Source organism: Rhodnius prolixus, unplaced genomic scaffold (genome assembly GCF_049639745.1).
Source record: "Rhodnius prolixus isolate KJV_2025 unplaced genomic scaffold, Rpr scaffold_3, whole genome shotgun sequence".
In the NCBI taxonomy this organism is placed as follows: domain Eukaryota; kingdom Metazoa; phylum Arthropoda; class Insecta; order Hemiptera; family Reduviidae; genus Rhodnius; species Rhodnius prolixus.
The window spans coordinates 49,732,949-49,753,618 of NW_027411603.1; the positions used below are offsets into that span (position 1 = coordinate 49,732,949).

A 20,670-nucleotide genomic window follows, 5' to 3' on the forward strand; every position below is an offset into this window, starting at 1 on the left:
CTCACCACGCTTTCCAAGAAGAAGAAGATTCGATCTTAATCGAATTATTTCCCAAAAAATAAAAGTTACTGTTCTACAATAAATTAGTGCACCATGTTTAAAGGAGCTGTGTTTTTTTTTGGGGGGGGGGAATCTTCAAAAAAACTGAAATAACAAGTTATGAGGTTATAACCTTATTGCGACATCTTTAAGCGAAATATCAAAGTTAAGCGTTTTTTCGTCGAATAAAAAATGACATCATTAAGTATAATTACGTATAACTCTTTTACAAAACCGGATGGCATTTAAAACAAGTCGTTTACATTTTTTTTTTGTTTTTATGTAAGTCATAACATTTTTCAATTTCCTGACTGAAATACAAGGAAAACTGTTTTTGAAAATGAAGAAAATTACCTATCTAGTTTTCTTTTAAAGAAAGATTAGGTATTTTGCTATTTGTTAACATTTTACATCTCCTATTCAAGTAGAAAAAAGAGATATGAAAATAGAAGCTGTATGAAGAAAAGTGTACAAGTAACTAATGATTTTTTCCAAAAGAAAGCAATGCAGAGACTGCTGCAGAGAACGTTAACTTCGATTTTCTTCTGTATGATCAATGAGCCAGATAAGTTTTTTCCTTCACTTTAATTTTTCTTACGTTGTCAATATTTTCCTTAGTAATCAGAGCTTTCTTTTTTCTTTTCTTTTTTTTTTGCTGTAGAAGATAGAAATCTGAAGAAAAACTCTCAGTAACTTTTCCAGATTGTGTGTAAGTTCTTGTGCGTGGGAAATTTTATCTTCCAGTACTGGACTAATGATACGGAAACATTCTATATATAAGTACTCCAGTACTTTGTAAAAAGCGACATCTGTTTATGACAGCTACTTACCACTTATCATAGTTTTTATCGATGCAAAAAAAAAAAAGATTTTCAGTTAAATGTATATATATACATTTTGATTTTGTTTGAGTGGAAATAAAGTAGAGAAAAACTTTTCAAAATTTTGTTTTTTTATCATATTTAACTTAGCCCAGGGCTACCGCATGAGCGTGGGCAGACTGTGTTCTTTGATTGTGGGGCGCCTCTAAAATAGAATATAAAAAATTACCTTAAAAAATAAACAAAAAAAGAGATACATTTTGTTTTGAAGAATAAACGGATAGCTACGCCAATACGGATTTCACTTCTAATCTGCGAATAAAACTTGCAACAGCGAGGGGCGCTCATAATGAATATAATATCTTCTAACCCAGGTGTGCACAACTTTTTATTTCAACGACGGCAACAGGGTTGTTATGTGAAGTTAAATTAAAAAAAAAACTCTTCATTTCATTTAGGATAAAAAACAATAACTTTCTTATTGAGTTTATTTTTTGAGAATATGTTTACAAAATTGTTTAGGTTACAAGATCGTGAGATAAGCGAAGGTTAGTTGACAAAATTTTATTGAGTCAGAACTATTTGCAATTCATTAGTGTTACTGGAAGTGTTGTTAGCTGTAGTTGAGGTTGATTTCAAAGTGTAAGTTACGAACATTAGTGATTTGATTAGGGAGGCTGAAGGGCTGAAATAGAATAAAAGATGAAGTTATTGACTGAGCGTTTAACGGCTAGCATTAACACTAACTTAGGGACGAGCGTAAATTACAACAGCTAACTAGGGTGAACTAAATTTAAACTATTTCTAAAAGAATTGGCTAAACTAATGACGAGTAAGGTCGTGAAGAGAGAATGAATCTCAATGAGTGAATGCGATCCTTGTATGCAATTGAGTGTCCGGAGCAGTGTTCTGGAAGCTTCGCTTTGAGCTTCCAGGCTTTAATCCATCTTTGGAATTTCCTAATTCTGTGACACCTCACTGAGGTTACATCAGGAGAAAAAGTCGATAACACTGTCAACTTCGCCAACGAAAAGAGCCAGCTGATTTTTATTGAAACCATTTGTTTCTTTTATTTACAAACGAATTGATTTAGGTATTCAACAGAATTTTTCAATATTTAGTACCATTCGATGGCCATCGAATCTCTGCCTGTAGTAATAAATTATTGTGGTGTTTACTCAGATTAGTAAACAACCTATTGTTAGAAGGATTTGATTTAATTTAGTAAAGTGCAGTAATAAACTTTGGTAAAGCCCATCGTTGTTTTTGTTTTTGCTATTAACTGGATACTCTCAATAAATTCAATGCCCAATTTCATACATAGCAATGGTTTAACTAACCCCAATGATAAACCCTGGTTTTTAACCATACTCAAATCAAATTTGCTGTAATGCCTACTTTTCAGGCGCGTTTTAAATCCAATTGGAGGTGATTGTCAAACGCACTTTATTATGGATTCTTTTAATAATCATTAAATAAAAATTTAAGGCCTAGAACCATCGATCCCATTGTATAGTTGATGTTGCAGACTATCTTATAAAGGTAAGCACATATATTTCTGACAGTGTTACAGTCTAGTAAACCTAGTAACTTAATGCATTATTTTTTTAGGCAAGCTACATGATCCTACCAAATTAGATGTAGTACATATTTACTCACATGAACCAATAAATAAAATCCAAGGCCTAAACAAGAAATCGCAAAACAGACTATTTACGAAGAAAACCTCTAATTCTAGTCGGCTTATGGTACGCGCTGCCCTTAGAACCTTATAGAGGACAGAAGAAGAAGTAACAGAACAAGAAGAGGTTATTTCCAGTGAGTATTATAATCTAGTATACATAAACGCTAAACACTTAATTAATATAGGGCTAACTAAGATGAACTTACTCCGGTTTTTTGCTGGTAAAGTCTGGCTTATTACCTGAGGAAACAGTTAACAACCCTGGGCATGGAACCCAACCAGGAGCTGTAATAAATTTAAAGGGAAAGAGCGCTAGTTGGAAACGTAGGTGGTCTCTTTCTCTTATTAAAATTTATTAATTCAAAGCAATTTGAAATTCATGAATTAATTTTCTAAATTAGGCTAAAAGTTGGGCATTTAGCTCTTTATTACACTTGTAATAATTATAATTTTCTTTTACACCCTAGCTTATTATTTGTCTGTTAATTACTAATTAGGTGTGCTACAAGAGAACTAATAATTCAAAATGGTGTCTACTTAAATTTTACTTACAAAACTGGGATACAAAAAAAGGGAAGATATTGGAGGTTGTTATTGAACGCCTTGGGAAAAGATGCTGAGAAGTAAGATTCCGGGGTAAAAAAAACCTTTCATAATTAAATTATGTGACAAAATAGTGGCAAAAAAAGGTAATTGTTTATCAACAGGAAGATTTTAAAACCCGGGAAAGTTAAGAAAACAAATTCTACAACTTCTTTATTTAAATTTTAAAAGGACACTATTTCCGGCTTTCCAAATTTTCTTGTCGTTTTGTTGTCATTATGGAATGTTGATGGTTATACCGTGGTTTTATTTTTCTTGGGTTTTGTAAGAAATAAAGTAAGTATCATTTAAAAAGCGAAACATGAAACTCACATCTGTTAACCCTTTCACATTCAAAAAAAGATAATAGTACCAATTTATAAATTTATTCTGAGAGTACCAGCTGTTGTTGTTGTTTTTTTTAAGGATGAAACCCAAGAGAGTGTTCCTGTGAGGAAACCCAGCCTGGATCGTGAAGAGTGTTGTTGCTAGGGAATTCCCATTGTATAGACTTTCCTGGTTTATTGGTTACTGCCACAATCAGGGATACATTTGCAGCAGCTAACTCGAGCCACATCAAACATGTTTCAACTTGCATTTCTAACTGACCAATATCTCAGTTAGACCAAATACTCGAGAGAAAAATATTATATTAGTACTGTAATCACAAGCTAATTTGGATCTTTAGAAGGAAATTGCTTTCCCAGATTGTAAACAACGAGGGACAAAGCTCCTGGTTTAGCAGTGTATCTAAGAGTCAAATTATATCTGGAGTTACAACATGAGACCCTATTACCTGGCGCATTCTATGGTAGGTTTTTGTAAGTACTTTCCAATAAAAAGGTGGGTACTATTTTATTTTCGTGTTTTTTCAAGGATTTTTTGTTTTAAACAGAACACTTAATACATAATTAATGAATTTAACATTTAATTTATTTAAACAATTTGAAATTATTGGGAAATTGTAATTCTTTTTCCTTATATTTTTAGTACAATTTTCTTTTTTCACTCATCTTTAGGTAATTATTGTGTTGAAGCCTTGAATTTTCTTTAATAGCTAGCCACTACTCACGCGATGTGACAATTATTCGTTGTACCTATTATCTTCTATTTCCTTCCGACAAAACATCCGCTTACGTACTGTAAATAGGAACACATATATCCTCATCTACAACATTGCTAAACATAGCCCTATTTAACTACAACGTGTGCGATCAGATGATCAATCGAATAGGAAAATCTAATCACATTGGAACTACTACAACTCCCCGTAGAAGAAGCAAATGAAGTTCCATTTGCGAATGAGTTGCGGGATCGAATATGCAAAAATTAAGAGTATACTCGAAGTGTATAGGCCACTTTCGGCTTTATAAAGCCAAAAAAAGCAAGTAATAAATATGTACTTTAGAATCGCTGTAACTTTAGTTTGCACTTGGAAAATTTAAAGCACCTTTAAGGAGTTAGTTGGTGGAGACGAGATGTAGATGTAGTTTGCTAATAAATTGCAGATTTGCCTGGAGTTGGCAGTTGGCTGCCAAAAGGCTTGATCAAAGGGCGAGTTGTATCTTAGTAGGGTATAACCATAGGTTTTCCAGGGCGAGAACATTGTAAGTACGAGTTGCTGCCAGCTACAGGATGGGCAGTATAATATAGGTAAATACACGTGTAGAGGAGGTGCAGCACAACTTCTACCCATATATTCTTGAATAGATGGCCTCCAGAGAAATAGTAACTTCTATGGAGTATAATAATAACCATACAGGGACGGGATAAGCGTAGTGGTTAGCGTATGATGGATGCCAACATAGCGAGTTCCTGCATTTAGTTACAGGCCCAGTTATTTTCTATTTCTTGGAGCTTCTTGCACCTCACTGTCCGGTGATGGACATGCAAAAAAAAATTATTGTTTACTGCATAAACTGTTCCATTATCCATTTCATATAATGTAGGACATGTTTTAGATATTTAAATAACTTGGACTATTCTCACCATCAAGATGTGAGGTCTATGATCAAGAGGCCCGCAAAGCTAAGATGTATTGTTGGTTTAGTGGGTTCGATTCCCGGAGTCTAGGCCTTGGATTTTATTTAATGGTTAATATGAGAAATTTATGGTATAGTATGTTAGGCGGTTATAGGCTAGACCCGCAAAGCTAAGATGTATTGTTGGTTTAGTGGGTTCGATTCCTCTGGTCTAGGCCTTGGATTTTATTTATTGGTTTATATGAGAAATGTATAGTAAACTATATTAGGCGGTTATAGGCTAGACCCGCAAAGCTAAGATGTATTGTTGGTTTAGTGGGTTCAATTCCCGGTCTCTAAGCCTTGGATTTTATTTAATGGTTAATACGAGAAATGTAAAGTATGTTTGCTTAGTCGCCTCCGTCCGCGACTCCTAATTTAGTAGTTGGACGTGAAGACCGCCTAATTACTTTACTTTGGAAGTGTAGGAGTAAAGTTAAAAGTCGACTAGTACTCTAAAAAGATTCATTCAGTAATAAATTTGTTGGAAATTGCATTTGACTAACCTTTCTTCTTTCCATATTCCAATAAATCACTCCCTTTGTCTCTTTGAATACCAATATTTCCTTTTTCGCAGTATTCCACTAATGAAGCCCTTATTCTCTTTAAAGGGTAACAAAAAATGGATCTCCATTGCTGTGCCGCCCTTTTGCGAGAGGATTATTGGCTTTCCCCTCTCTCCCTTTCTTTCCTCTTCCCCGCTCACTCACTCGTAACAAGATAATAAATTTACCTTTACTTTATTCTTTATTATTTAAAGCCTTTAATAAGAATTACGTTCTTTGCGATCCAGGCATGACGAATAGGTTCAGCTCTGTAAACTAATTTAAATTGTTAACTTGGATAAAACACCAATACTAAACTACTGATAGTGTGAGAAATAACATTTTAAAATGATGGATTATTAGATCAAGATAGAATTATAGAACTATTCGCGCAGTTTTATCATTAAAAACTCTGGCGTGATCCATCTTTTACAACCATTCTCAAAGTAATTTAAGAAATGCCTATTTTTTCAAGCCTGCTTTACGTCCAACTGCCAAATAGGTGTTGTGGACGGAGGCGTCTAACAAACATACTTCACTATAAATTTCTCATATTAACCATTAAATAAAATCCAAGGCCTAGACTCCGGGAATCAAACCCACTAAACCAACAATACATCTTAGCTTCGCGGGTCTAGCCTATAACCGCCTAACATACTTTACTATAAATTTCTCATATTAACCACATTAAATAAAATCCATGGCCCTAGACCAGGGGAATAGAATCTACTAAACCAACAATACATCTTAGCTTTGCGGGTCTAGCCTATAACCGCCTAACATACTTTACTATAAATTTCTCATATTAACCATTAAATAAAATGCAAAACCTAGACCAGGGGAATCGAACCCACTAAACCAACAATACATCTTAGCTTCGCGGGTCTAGCCTATAACCGCCTAACATACTTTACTATAAATTTCCCAAATTAACCATTAAATATAATCCAAGGCCTAGACCAGGGGAATCGGACCCACTAAACCAACAATACATCTTAGCTTCGCGGGTCTAGCCTATAACCGCCTAACATACTTTACTATAAATTTCCCAAATTAACCATTAAATATAATCCAAGGCCTAGACCAGGGGAATCGAACCCACTAAACCAACAATACATCTTAGCTTCGCGGGTCTAGCCTATAACCGCCTAACATACTTTACTATAAATTTCTCATATTAACCATTAAATAAAATGCAAAACCTAGACCAGGGGAATCGAACCCACTAAACCAACAATACATCTTAGCTTCGCGGGTCTAGCCTATAACCGCCTAACATACTATACCATAAATTTCTCATATTAACCATTAAATAAAATCCAAGGCCTAGACTCCGGGAATCGAACCCACTAAACCAACAATACATCTTAGCTTCGCGGGTCTAGCCTATAACCGCCTAACATACTTTACTATAAATTTCTCATATTAACCATTAAATAAAATGCAAGACCTAGACCAGGGGAATCGAACCCACTAAACCAACAATACATCTTAGCTTCGCGGGTCTAGCCTATAACCGCCTAACATACTTTACTATAAATTTTCCAAATTAACCATTAAATATAATCCAAGGCCTAGACCAGGGGAATCGAACCCACTAAACCAACAATTCATCTTAGCTTTGCGGGTTCTATTCTCTAAACCGCTTGGCTACCGTCGCGCCTCATTCTCAAAGTTGTTGACTTTATGTAGGTAGATACATTTTCTCAAATTTAATAGTTAATAAAAACATAAATACATTAACCATTTTCTATAAATCATTTTTTTCCAGCATCAGAGGATTTCCAATTCCTCTTAAAAAAAAAAATCTCAGAAATTTGATATGATTGATTGCGATACTATCGATAAAAAAATGTCATGATCATCAAGCGGCCATATTTGCAACGCTATAAGTTGCAAATATAGTTTGAAGTGTGTTGGCACACACTGATACACTTTGTATCAGCCTGTACAATCGGAAATCGAAAAAAATGAAACGTAATAAAGTTTTGTATTGAACACGCCATCATGCCAATAAACTTCCAACCAATATTGCCAACTTTATTGGAATACGTAAGTTATTTGATTTTGTATGTTTTTTGATTTGCAAGTAATGTATATACATATTTGATCAACTGTGGGTTACGTTTCGTATGCATTTTATTATTCACAATACAACGTTTTGAAAATGTACCAATTTGTAATAATATAGTTTTTTAACGTGTAGCAAAAGATTCTGTTTATGGCAGTTCTGATTTCTATGTTTTGAACATGTCAAAAATATTCATTTCTTTAATTGCCTTTCATTGTTCGTTTGAAAATTTGAACAAAATATAAACAATATGAAATTAAAATCGTACGGTAGGACAGTTGTATAAGGGTTGATCGTCAAAAAAGTTCATAAATACGCCCAACTTTAAAATTTTTTTTCTCTTTTTCTATAAAAGATAAAATTCCCAAATTTTCTTAATAATATAGGGCTAATCCTACTTTATAACTGCAATTTTTTTTTTGTGTAACAACCCAGATCTAACAGATCTTAAAACTTGCCGAAAATTAGCATAAACGGCATTTTCAAGAAATGTTCTTGTTCTTCTTGTATTTAAAAAAAAAAACTTTACTTGTATTTTTGGTACATAAACATTTATTACTCACCTCTGTTTCAGTGTGGACTCCTCTAGCTGTTCCCGGACGAGATCGTCCCAGCCGTTGCCTCCTTGCCAGACCAGTCCGACCTGGTGGCTCTGTATTGGCAGGTTGCATACGAAACATATTGATGTCATCGTCCTATCAACAGGTCAACCCAAAACATAATTAGTACCTATTGAGGCATTAAAAACAAAATAATAATAATAATAATAATAATTTTTCCAATAGATCGATCATTATCTTGAGAGTTGAATTTAAAAAAAAGAGATCGCGGAGATTCTATTGAAATTTGTTTATTTAGTAGGCTCACATTTTCTGCCTTATTAGAGGTTAAAATGAAAAGATATTTGGTAATGATGCAATTGGCCAGAGAGTCCAATACGATCTTCCACTAGGACGATGAATGATTGATCTAGTATGGATCGCTTAACAAAGAATCACTGGTTCATCATCAGCCCTAAATATCAGCTTTAAAGACTGAAGAAAGGCTGGCTGGTTAGAAGTTCTTCAGTATGGATGCCAAGCCACTTGTTCGATCCTCGAAGGGATGTGCGGGCCCCCCGGCCTAGAATTTATCTTTTGGCACAGTATTGTCCGGTTGGCAGCACTGGAGAAGACAACGGAGAGGGGGCTCCAGCGTGTGCCTGGGAGCTCGAGCCAGTTGCCCTTGGGTTTCTCAGGAGAGTATACGAGCGTATACGCATATCAGTCTTGTCTGCAGTTCAGCCATCTTTTGTCTTGTGGCACGTCGGCAGGCGCATGTGTCTAGTGAGATTTTGTGCCTCTAAAGTCTACTCTGGTCATGACCATGATATATTATTTAGACTCTAGGATCTTGTATAATTTGTATCTTACTTGATAAATATATAAAATTTTATTGTATTTGTCCCAATCATTTAAGGTATTCTGAGTGTCGGTGGCGTCCCCACCCTTCTCTTTCCTTTAGGAGTTTTATTTTATTTTATTTGACCTCTTCCAAAGACTTTTCACCACTTTATCAGAGAAATAACTTTGAAGGCAGACAGTTTGGCAAAAGAATGAAGCAAACAAGATTTCTCTCCCAAAGAAAGCGTTTCATAAGTTCATATTTTTGGCTATCAACTAAGAGCCAAAGCAAAAGAGATTCTAAGTATCTGACCCAACAGGGGCAAGCTGACTTTGAGACAGTCTACCTCAGGCAATTTTAGGTCATTGGACAAGGCAATCTGCACCGAATTGGAGTTAGCCAACTTCCCAATATGTCCATTCAGCCATATCAGAATCATTATTTATACTCCAAAATTGATTGATACTTCAATAACTCGTGCGCCAACCAATGCAAACATCGAAGTATTATATATTGGGCTCCCAGAAGCTTGATTAATATAAAAATGAAATGGCGTTGTTAAAAAATAAATAAATAAATACAAAAAATGGAATGGAAAGAGAGAATAAGAAGAAAACATGAGTCCGTCTGTCCAAAAATTGACCGATATAAGTAGATAAATAACATTTTGAAAGTTATCGTACATACAAAATAAAAACTTTTAAAGAGGTTATAAACAAATACAGCTGGAAAAGCCAGCTCTAAAGCTTTCCGGGTTGGCTAAAACTTAAATGCGCTTAGAAGAGAAAAGGAAGGAAAAGCAAAAAAAGTATAGATTGGGCTACTTGAATCGCTATAAATAGAATTGTTGAACGATTGAGGGGGGGAAAAGCTTAAGTTCGTCTTCCGTTCCCTCAGGAAATCACAATTGTTAGGAGGATAAGGGTTACAGATAATATTTGAAATTAGGTTACACAAAAAAATTAATTAAAAATTGGTTATAATTTTAGTATTGAACTTAATAATCTTAGGATTTTATTAGGCAATAAAATGAAGTACCTACCTTACGTCCAGCTTACATAGTGTAAGTATTGCCCTTGTATAGCTCTTATTCTCGGAGAGTCTAAGGGAGGATTATGTAAGTCGATATAAGCGGCTTACTAACTACAGAGACCGGTGGAAGCTAGTTGGCCTGCGAACCTTTTACTCTCCCCTCTGTTTCAAGCAGACATTCAAGCTTTCCTGAAAGGAAAGGGAGAGGATGGAAAATCACTCTGTATTGTTTTATTTCTGAGAAACAGCCGATCCTGGCAATGGAGGGAGGAGCGTTCATTGCTTTCATGTTAAAAATGGAATTCACTCCTTTTACAGGGCTATCAAACCCATTTTAATCCACAGTGGATTCACTTGAAAACTTCCCATTTCTTTACTAATAAGGACAGGCATTTGGATTTTACTTATATTTTGTAGGGTAATCTCTTTCATTTTGAATAATTCATTAAAAGTTAAGGAATGTGGAGGAGTATGCTTTATAGAAGGACCAAACCGTTTTCAAGGGATTCATTCTGAAGAATAAAAAGCTTTTTCCAGATTTTCTTTTTATGACCTTCAAAATCGCACCCTTTAATAAGCGATTTACAGGTCATTAACTAAGGTTGAGAAATTTCATTGCTGTCAGAGCAAAAAAAAAATCTTTTACGAACTATGCTGCTGTTTTTACAGCTGATTGAAAAATAAGAAAACTCATCGAGTAAAGTCTGTAAAATGTAAGGAAAAATGGCAAAAAATTTATGCAGCTAAAGATGGGCGCAGCACGAAAATTTGTTCCAAAAATAATATCTGGGATTTTACAAGCAATGAGAACCCTTTATTATTTGTTAATCTTGGGAGGGCAAAGCCCCTCTAGGCTTTACCATAGCAACCCATCCTTGCCAAAAAAAAAAAAAAAAAACAGCATTACAGAACCAAGCTTTAAATGGAAAAACCAGGCCCCGGAATTGGAAATCACTTTTCTACAGTCAACTTATTTGTGATCAAAAATCCTAGAAGTAATCTCCTTGTAGCCTCAAATAATCCGACTTAAGATGAATAAAAGAGTCGCATCTCTTCAACTCTTATATGGAAAGATGTCAACTTAATCTATTGTGTAAGATTTCCTAGTAAGAAATTCCATTCAAAAGTCGGTAGAATCCCCTTGGAAAATATAGAACCATTTTTTACTGGATCTGGATTTTAGACTGCTGACAACTCACCCAAGCTTAAATTCGTAAAGCCATTAATAAAGATGAATACTCTGAATGCGTATATTCTTTGAAGACATAGAACTTGTTTCTAGAGATTGGGGCCAATGAAGTGTGGAGAAGCGCCGAATTAGGTCTAACATATTCTCCTCATCTTCTGAAAAATCCTAGAACTTTTATAGTCTTCAGTTACTTAGAACCTTCTAGCACCAACTTCAATATGAAGGCACTGATGTGAATTTGAATTCTAAAATTGGTCTGCCTTGAATTTTGTATTTTGAGAATTTCTTACTTAAATTCTTAGACCAAAACAGTACCCATAAAGAAATTTCTGTTCAGAGCTATATCTGGGTAACGTCTTACACGGTATTTTTTTTAAAATTCTGAATCAAGTTAAGGATTCAGATTATAAAGGAAAATGCTTAAAACTAAGGAAAATTTGCAAAACTATTTAGGACAGCCAGAAAATTTAAAATCATTAAAGGAAATCTACTAACAAATGAAGAAGTTTTTCAATTCAAAACATTAGATCAATCTAAAAAATAAAATAAAAAATACAAAGTTGAGGAGATAAAAAAGAAATACATGCAAAATATATGATCATGCAATAAATAACATTTGTTTAATTTCAAAAGAGGAAATGTAGATAAACATGCAGACAAAGCCACAACAATCTAATTTAATTGTTAATATTTGTTTGTGTAGATTAATTTGTTATTATTGGAAAATCCAGATCCAGATCGCCCTGACCAGATACAAAAATTTCATCCATCATTTTTGGATGCGAAGGATTTCCAACTGTTTTTCACACTGCAAATTGGTCATAGGGATTCAGGAAACATGCTTGCTACAAATGTATACAATTAGAGATACGCTAAATTTTTTGTGGTAAGGATCAACATTTTTTTAAATTTAAAAACCAAGTAAAAACAAGATGGATTCTGTGTTGCGTAACAGATTCAACAGTATTCTTTTATTGTTCTAAACATGATGTATTTGGTTAAGAACAATAAATTCTTTGGACTCTGAGGCAAATTTTACTTAATTGTATAACTAAATTGAGAACTATTATAAGTAAGTGTTAACTACTAATAAGATTTCATTAAATATTGTCCATAGCAATAAATGATTGGCTGCACAAAATCATTAATTCAAAGAGATTTTATTTTATTACTTAAAATACTCGTATCTCAAGATTGGCGCATCACTGCTCTTAGTTTTTTTTTTTTTTTTTTTTAAGCCCAAGAGAAGAATGACTTGTTAACTTCCTGTCATATTTCTATATTTTAAATGCTTCCCGTTTTCCATCCATTTTCATCCTAACCATTAAAGTGGATACTAATTGAAGTACATGCCTAAATGGACAAAATTCAGTCTACTCAGCATGGATTTTAGCGGGAACAACTCCGTCTCCCCGCCGCCCTTTCACAATAAACCAGATTAAGCGCTCAATTTAGGACCAAATTTGCTCACCTATATTTAGGCGTCTGTTAGGTGAAAATTTAGGAATTAATTTAATACTTTCCCTTGCTCTGCTTTAGTAAGGGGAGATATTGTAATCGTGAGGAGTTTTCATTTTGAAATTTCCCTGGTTTTGAGGTCGAAAAAAGTGGATTTTCCAAAAAAATGGGATGCTCGTGATTGGCTGGATCAATCGTTTGAAGTTGAAAATTGATATTTTCTTTAGGCTTTTCTGCTAACTTTGTATTTGTTTTGAAGTTTTAAATTGTTTAAGCAATTCCAAAAGCAAAGTTGCAGCTTGCGGGGTGGAATTCTGGGTCCATTGTTGGGCTTTTTTTTTTTGTTTTTGGGATAAATGGAAACAGGGAACTTTCCGGAAAACCTCAGAGGAAGTCTTGGAAAATAAAGGGGCTGAGTGTGTCATATTGAACAAAATATTTTGAATCAGAAATTAAATTTACAAAACTATGTACTCTTATTTCTGGCATCCAATAATTCGGAAAAGTACTTGACGAAAAGTTAATTATTGGTAGCATTATTTTAATGAAATTGGCCAATGAAAATGTATTTTCCACCAAACAATAATTATCTTGACCATTAAGGTTATTATTCGTATTATACAAAACTCAGATTACAGTTTACAAAGTTCATTAATGTGAAATTACTTGTTTGTTAATCACAGATTTCAACACTTGAAACTGATTAAGGAATTAGTTTGAGAAGAAAGTTAAGCGTCAAGTGGAGAGTTTTACAAGACCACCCTCCGCACTACACTGTTATACAAACACTTGTTGAACTTGTGGGCGTGGAAGGCCAGTGTTGTTATCACGATTTATGAATGTGACAGCTAAAATATAGGACATCGTTAATGTTTCTTAATGTTTTTTCAAGACGGGTTGTCTTACTTAATGGTGTGAGGAAGTACGGCGATCGAGTCGAATTTCTTTTTTTAGCTTAGTAAGCTAAAAAAGCTTTAAAAGCTTTTTTAGTTTTTAGCAAAATGGCTCCTTTTTTTTGGTGATTGTTCGAACGGAATGATTGTAAAATGAAGAATCGTAATAAGCTACATGCTTACATCTTGGAATCGCATTGGTTACTGTAAATCAGCGAGTAAAATCCCGTAAAATTGGAAATGCTTTTTTACTATACTGAGCTTTTCATGAAAATAGCTCCTTTTCGATTTCCTTTAAACTTAGTAGAACTTGCTTTAAGCTCTACAACTTTTAACTTGAAACGTTTTATTCTAAGAAAATATATATTTAAACACTGTTCTAGGATTGCGGCCTCTTCAAAGTGCCATTTCACTCAATTATACCCGAATACCATGGAGTTAAGAAGTCTTCTCGAAAAGGGACAAAGAATGAAAGGTCATTTTTGAGACTGATGTTGCCGTTAATTGGAAATTTTCTCTCTAAATAAAACACCTACTTTGAAAAGTCAATGGCAAACCTTTCATATGAAAAAAAAAAAAAATATATTGTATAAAACCCACTGGTGCTTAACTCTGAAGCTTTATCAGCTTACACAGGAGACCCCCTAAGTCCGATTTGATGGACTTTTTGTATGACAAAGTGGTGGTTGCCAACGGAGGACTCTCCTTGTAGCCGGGTGACATAGACTTTGTCGCCAACCCTTTTTTAATCTAATTTAATCTACAGCTTCCACACTTAGGGAGGTTTTCTCCCCGGCCCCCTTCAAACCAAATTAGTGGAAGTTTAAGTTGCAAACTAATCTCTTCGTAATACTTTGCAAATCTAGCTACTGCAGCCTGAAATTGCCTCCAGGATAAGACTAATCAGGAAGTTGTTTTTTTCTTCTTCTTCGTCTTCTTCTTCTTTTGTTTTTGTTCAAGAAGAGAAAGAAGGAGCAACAAAAATGCAGAAAGGACGAGAAGTGGTTGATGTAAGCAAATACACGTGCCCGGGAAAGTTCGAAGAGGTCACGCATGCGCCAAAGTGCTGTTTTAACAACTGAAACTAAGCAAACTAATTAGCTAATCAAATGTTAACTTCTCTGTTAATTTGTTAACTGTTAATTCTGTAAATTAATCAAATTTGAGGTAGCGTCAAAATTCATTCTCAAAAATAGTGAGAATTTATTTTTATTTTTTTAGAAATGTTTTGTCACTTTGTCGAGAGATTATTATGGCCTTAGAATTTCATACAAAAAAGGCGAAATTCTAAAGCGAATACAACAGCATACGATTAGAAACGAAACAGACGAAAATAATTCACATACAAAGAGGTTCCCCATAGGGGGAAGTGGATTAGCGCTGGAGACGTTTCTTCCACTCCTCATAGCAGTGCTCGAACTCCGATACTGGAATAGCCTTCAGCTGGTCGGTTACAGTCGTTTGAATGTTTTCGGACTGTCCCAAAATGAGTGATTCAATTGAAAATGCCTCCCATTTTCTGGAACGTGTCCATTACTGGTGACGAGTCTTGGGTGTTTCGAGTACGACCCAGAAACCAAGCGCCAGAGCATTAGAGTGGCACACTTCAACCTCTCCAAGGCCCCCCAAAAAAAAGCAAGGATGGCGAAGTCGAAGATCAAATGCATGCTGATTTGTTTTTTTACCGATATCCACACGGAATCGTCCACAAAGAGTTTCTATCTCAAGGTCAAACGGTCAATCAACACTTTTACCGAGAGGTTCTTGGTAAAACTTCTGAAAAAGGGTCATTCGTGTGAGTCCAAACACCCAAGAACAAGTGGGTGTTGCATCACCGACAATGCTCCTAGTCACACACAGCGATTTCAATAAACCAGAGTTTTTGGCCCCAGTAAAAACATTCCTGTGGCTCCTCAGCCTCCTTATTCGCCTGACTTGAGTCCTTTGCAACTTTTTTTTCTTCCCTGAATCACCTCAAGGGAACTCATTTTGAGACAGTCCGAAAACATTCAAACGGCTGTAACCAGCTGAAGGCTATTCCAGTATCGGAGTTCGAGCACTGCTATGAGGAGTAGAAGAAACGTCTCCAGCGCTGTGTGGCTTCAGAAGGAAGTTATTTTGAAGGTGACAATATAGAATTGTAATTCTTTTTGAATAAAAAAATCAGTCTCATTACTTAATTTACAGACCTCGTACGCAATGATTCGAGTGAAAGCCAACTCTAGCTCTTCACCACACAACTCTAATAGAACAAAAGAACTCCAAAAATTTATCTAATCGATCTAATTACAGCTATTTTGAACAGCTATGCTTTATTTTTTCTTTCGTTTTTTTAAATATAGCTAGATTTATTATTGTTGTAAAAATTACTATAATTAAAGGTCACGCGTGCTTATTACTACGTCTAATGTTAGCTAAGGTGTATTAATGATTTTATCTCCGTGACATATATTGTAATTAACGTGTAATGTTCATGGCAGCCATGTTTATTACATTTACTTCGGCTTACTGGTTTGGTAAGCTGGCCCTGGGATATTGACATAAGCTTTATCAGATCAAAAACATGGCCCCAGGGTTCATTTTTCAACCATGTACTGTTATATGGTTTACAGTTATCAATTTTTGATTATTATTTTGAACTTTTATCATTGTAACAAAAGGTTTTTCTGTTGTTTATATAATATTTGAACGTTATCTGTTATTTATTCATGGAAAATGGAAGATAAGAATGAAATATTTGGTTTTGAAAATTATGTGTTGAATTTTGTTAAATATGGAGTTTTGAAAACCTGTTTGGGGTGTAAAGGTAACGAAACTTTTCCCGTTTTTACAGGAAAACGTTGCACTACGTGGCCACTGGTTGGTGCTAAATAAAAAAGAAAAGCATTGCAACAAAAATGCAACTAAGCATTGTTCTAGAATGCACATCTTGCCACACTGTGGTAAGAATACACATTTCTAGGATTATAAACGACTTTTTTTTTGCCTCCTAGGGCTAAACAGGACGACATCCTGCTAAAGGCAATTTTTTTTCGCAATGCGAAGGCGAGTTAAATTTAAAAAGTGTACAAGAGTACATCGCAGCACTCTTATTTCATCATGAATCCCCAGACACAGTATTACCAGTTTCCAGAACCAATAATCAGCTCACTTTTCTTTTGAATCCACCCAGAATCAGAGAGCTCATCCAATCATACAGTTTTTTTTGTTTTTGTTTCGAATCTTCTAATTTTTTTTTGTAGCACTCATTGTACTCTTAGTTATCGTGTCTTTTTTTCGACTACAGGTTGTTGCTCACTACCTTCTTTTTGTATTCTTCAACTGTAAGTGCTCCTCTTTGAAATCTTCAGAAAAGTGTTTGTGACAGTCTTCAAGTTCTCTTGTAGGAGCACCTTTACCATTCTTTGTTGTTTTTTTTTGTTTTTTTTACAATTTCCATGCTTACCGATTAAGCATTTTTAACCTATACAATTATTAATCTTAATCTGAAGTTATGATTTCGTCTGGGTGGGCTTTAGTTCTGCCATTGATTCATCTGTTTTAAATAAATAGTGGTCGTTCCATTGGTGGTTATTCAGGCTTGATTAAAGCCTTAATTTCTGATTTCTTATAGGAATCATTAAGTATTTTAAGATCAAAAGTACTTTTCCTATGCCGTTTCTCGACAGAAAATTAAAGATTTCCAGTTTCACAAAGTCAAATCGATTGGCTTTCCCCATGATTAAAGATAGAAAGAAAATCTAATCAAATAACTTGAATGTTACAAAAGTTTTACCAAATTAAATGAAGGGGACGAAAACTACCTAAAACCCACAAAAACGGCCTCACACCCAGAAGAAAGTCAAACCCAAAGCTAGTTTAATGAGAGTTTTTCGCCTTTAATCAAAAGCTCTTACTGAAAGCTGAAACTTCCTGGTTTTTCTTTTTCTTCCAGTGTACACAGGGCTTTTGGTTTGGTGGACCAAAGGAGCCGTTAGCTACTAGAATATATTAGGAAAATTTCATGTTTAATTTAATGAAAAGCTATTCCATTTTTCCTAGCTAGATTTCTTTCTCTTGTCATTCGTTTTTCTTTTTTCTTAAATACTATAATGTAGTGGCTTTTCCATAGAAAAGTTTTTAAACAATAGTCACTAATTTAGGAAGTTTTTTGTGTTAGTTTTTTCAGTTGAAGAAATAATGCTTTAAGCAAACTATTCAGGAAAATCAATTTCATCACTTAGAGGCACCAGTGAGATGAACTTTACATAAATTTTTGTATTGTTATACTTACTATTCCATGAAGAGGCGCCACGCTAGCCTAGCGGTTATAGGCTAGACCAGCAAAGCTAAGATGTATTGCTGGTTTAGTGGGTTCAATTCCCCCGGTCTAGGTCTTGGATTTTATTAAATGGTTAATATGGGAAATTTACAGTAAAGTATGTTAGGCGGTTATAGGCTGGACCCGCAAAGCTAAGATGTATTGCTGGTTTAGTGGGTTCAATTCCCCCGGTCTAGGTCTTGGATTTTATTAAATGGTTAATATGGGAAATTTACAGTAAAGTATGTTAGGCGGTTATAGGCTAGACCAGCAAAGCTAAGATGTATTGTTGGTTTAGTGGGTTCGATTCCCCCGGTGTAGGTCTTGGATTTTATTAAATGGTTAATATGGGAAATTTACAGTAAAGTATGTTAGGCGGTTATAGGCTGGACCCGCAAAGCTAAGATGTATTGCTGGTTTAGTGGGTTCAATTCCCCCGGTCTAGGTCTTGGATTTTATTTAATGGTTAATATGAGAAATTTACAGTAAAGTATGTTAGGCGGTTATAGGGTAGACCCGCAAAGCTAAGATGTATTGCTGGTTTAGTGGGTTCGATTCCACCCGGTCTAGGCCTTGGATTTTATTTAATGGTTAATATGAGAAATTTATAGTAAAGTATGTTTGCTAGACGCCTTCGTCCACGACACCTAATTGGTAGTAGGACGTAAAGCCCGCCTGAATTCCATTAAGTCAGGACTTTAATGTTAAATTTTACCTTTTACAAGTTTATTTTTGTAATTTTAAATTTAAATTCTACTGAAAATTATTAATTTCCATTATAATTCATACAAAGAAATAAAAAAAATGGCCAACTTGTTTTTTTATTCTGCTTTTTATAAATTCACAAAAGAATGTTGTAAATTATTATATTAAAAATTAATTCCAGAACTCTCTGTTAATTAGAATAAAGTAATGTAAGTTTTTTATTTGTTAATTTCAAAGTTTTTCTCCATCAAATAAAACTCAGCTTTAAAAAATATATGAGTAAAAGCTTTAAAAAAGAGTGACAATCTAAATCCACTAAAATTTACTCTGCTCATGAATAACATGTTTGAAGTATTGCAACATTATTTGCATTATGAATTATTTTTTAGGTAGCTGCACTTTATGGATTATGAGCTCATAACAAATGATTAGAAACTGAAATCAAATACATCCAGTTGTATCTTTCCAGTCTCGGAGCATCTTTTTCAGTCAAATGTTCGCCCATTAGATACAGAAATTTCTCTCAGATGACAATTTGGACCAATAAGCTCCCATGTAGTATCATAAATTGTGTTTTTTGTCTTCAGTTGACTGTTGTTTTTTTAGTTTTTAGTTTTTTGCACCGATTTAGGAGAAATTCAATATTTAAATCAACTCTTCTTCATAACATCATTTGTCAGGTTGCTTTTTTTTTTCTCAATATCTTTTTGGCCTGCAAAGTGAGTAGGCCTTAGTATTGTATTTGATTTAACTTAAGGTTAAAAGTTATTCTCTAATTGATATTGATTTGGGTTTAATTTTTTTTGCGTTTTGGGTAGTAGGAAATTACTATAGATCTGTTTATTTCTTTAATTGGCTTGAAGAGAAGTGATGCAATCTAAAAAATTTTGGGTGCAAGTTCAACTTACAGACTGAAGATGCAGGTGATCAAAAATATAAGTATTTACTTTGAGTAGGTATTTTTTGTAAGTTCTACTTTACTAGGGCGGCTGGATTTGAAAACCATCCGTGAACAGCTTACGCCAAAATTGAGGAATGGCAGTTGGTCAAAAGTGGAGTTACAAGTGTGGATTTGTAAGTGAGAGGTGTTAACATGTACCTAATTTTTGTTTGTAAGAAAAAATGTTAATACTATTTTTAAAACTAAGTCGGACGTTGAGATAAAACGCCTGAAAAAAAACTGAAAATCACTTTTTACTTCTGTACTTTAACTTAGCTTATGCCCAAATCAGCTTTTAACCTAACTATAAGTTGGTAAATACCTGATGATAAAGTAAGTACTAACTGCAACGGAAACCTCATATTCGTTAAGACAATGTTTTCTCAACTAAAAATCACCATCTAGCAAACCTTAGCTCTTCAAAAAAAAGAAGGTTTTACTTTCTTTGTTAACCTAAAAAGACATTCCGCTGCAAAAATATTTGATAAATTTATTGGCTGTAAAGCATAAAAAGCTTTAAAATTGAATACGAGGGTCGTTTGAAAAGTCCGTGCAAAGTCAGAGAGATAGCACTACTGGCGCATTTCGAGGTTATGTTTAGTTAGTAGCATCTCTTAAAAGAACACACACCAAGTTTCAGCCAGATCGGTCTATTTCTTTGTGTTTGGCATTCGTTTGAATCGAGGAAGTCGAGTGATTTTCAAAAAAATGGACGAAAAAGAATTTCGTGTGTTGATTAAACACTACTTTATGAAAGGCAAAACGCCTGAGGAGACTAAAGAGAAGCTTGGTAAACATTATGGTGACTCTGCACCTTCGATTAGAACAGTTTATAAGTGGTTTCAAAATTTTCGGAGTGGCCATATGGGCACAAGTGACGCTGAACGTTCTGGACGCCCTGTTAAGGTTACTATTCCAGAAATCATTGATAAAATCCATGATATAGTGATGGATGACAGAAGAGTGAAGGTGCGTGAGATTGCTAGTGCTGTGGGCATCTCGAATGA

General features: G+C 34.5%; 1 protein-coding gene and 1 long non-coding RNA gene across 7 annotated transcripts in view; one reads left to right on the forward strand and one right to left on the reverse strand.

Annotated features, from left to right (window-relative positions):
* rsh (Rap GTPase activating protein radish) overlaps positions 1-20,670 on the reverse strand; it is a 310,270-nt gene that overhangs the window by 31,325 nt on the left and 258,275 nt on the right. For all 4 annotated transcript variants that reach the window (XM_074126564.1, XM_074126565.1, XM_074126563.1 and 1 more), the window contains one exon: positions 8,327-8,458. In XM_074126564.1, the coding sequence (XP_073982665.1) occupies positions 8,327-8,454 (128 nt within the window). In that variant the 5' untranslated portion in view covers positions 8,455-8,458. The remainder of the gene's footprint in view (positions 1-8,326; positions 8,459-20,670) is intronic.
* LOC141453403 (uncharacterized) lies at positions 18-14,744 on the forward strand. Of its 3 annotated transcripts, none has more exons than XR_012457976.1 (6): positions 18-2,402; positions 2,472-2,678; positions 3,553-3,937; positions 7,464-7,744; positions 8,338-8,468; positions 13,509-14,744. It is a non-coding gene; the product is annotated as an uncharacterized lncRNA (long non-coding RNA). The 3 variants fall into 3 exon arrangements; XR_012457975.1 differs by lacking the exon at positions 13,509-14,744 and adding an exon at positions 8,549-9,507 and having other exon boundaries at positions 19-2,402; XR_012457977.1 differs by lacking the exon at positions 13,509-14,744 and having other exon boundaries at positions 19-1,642; positions 2,266-2,402.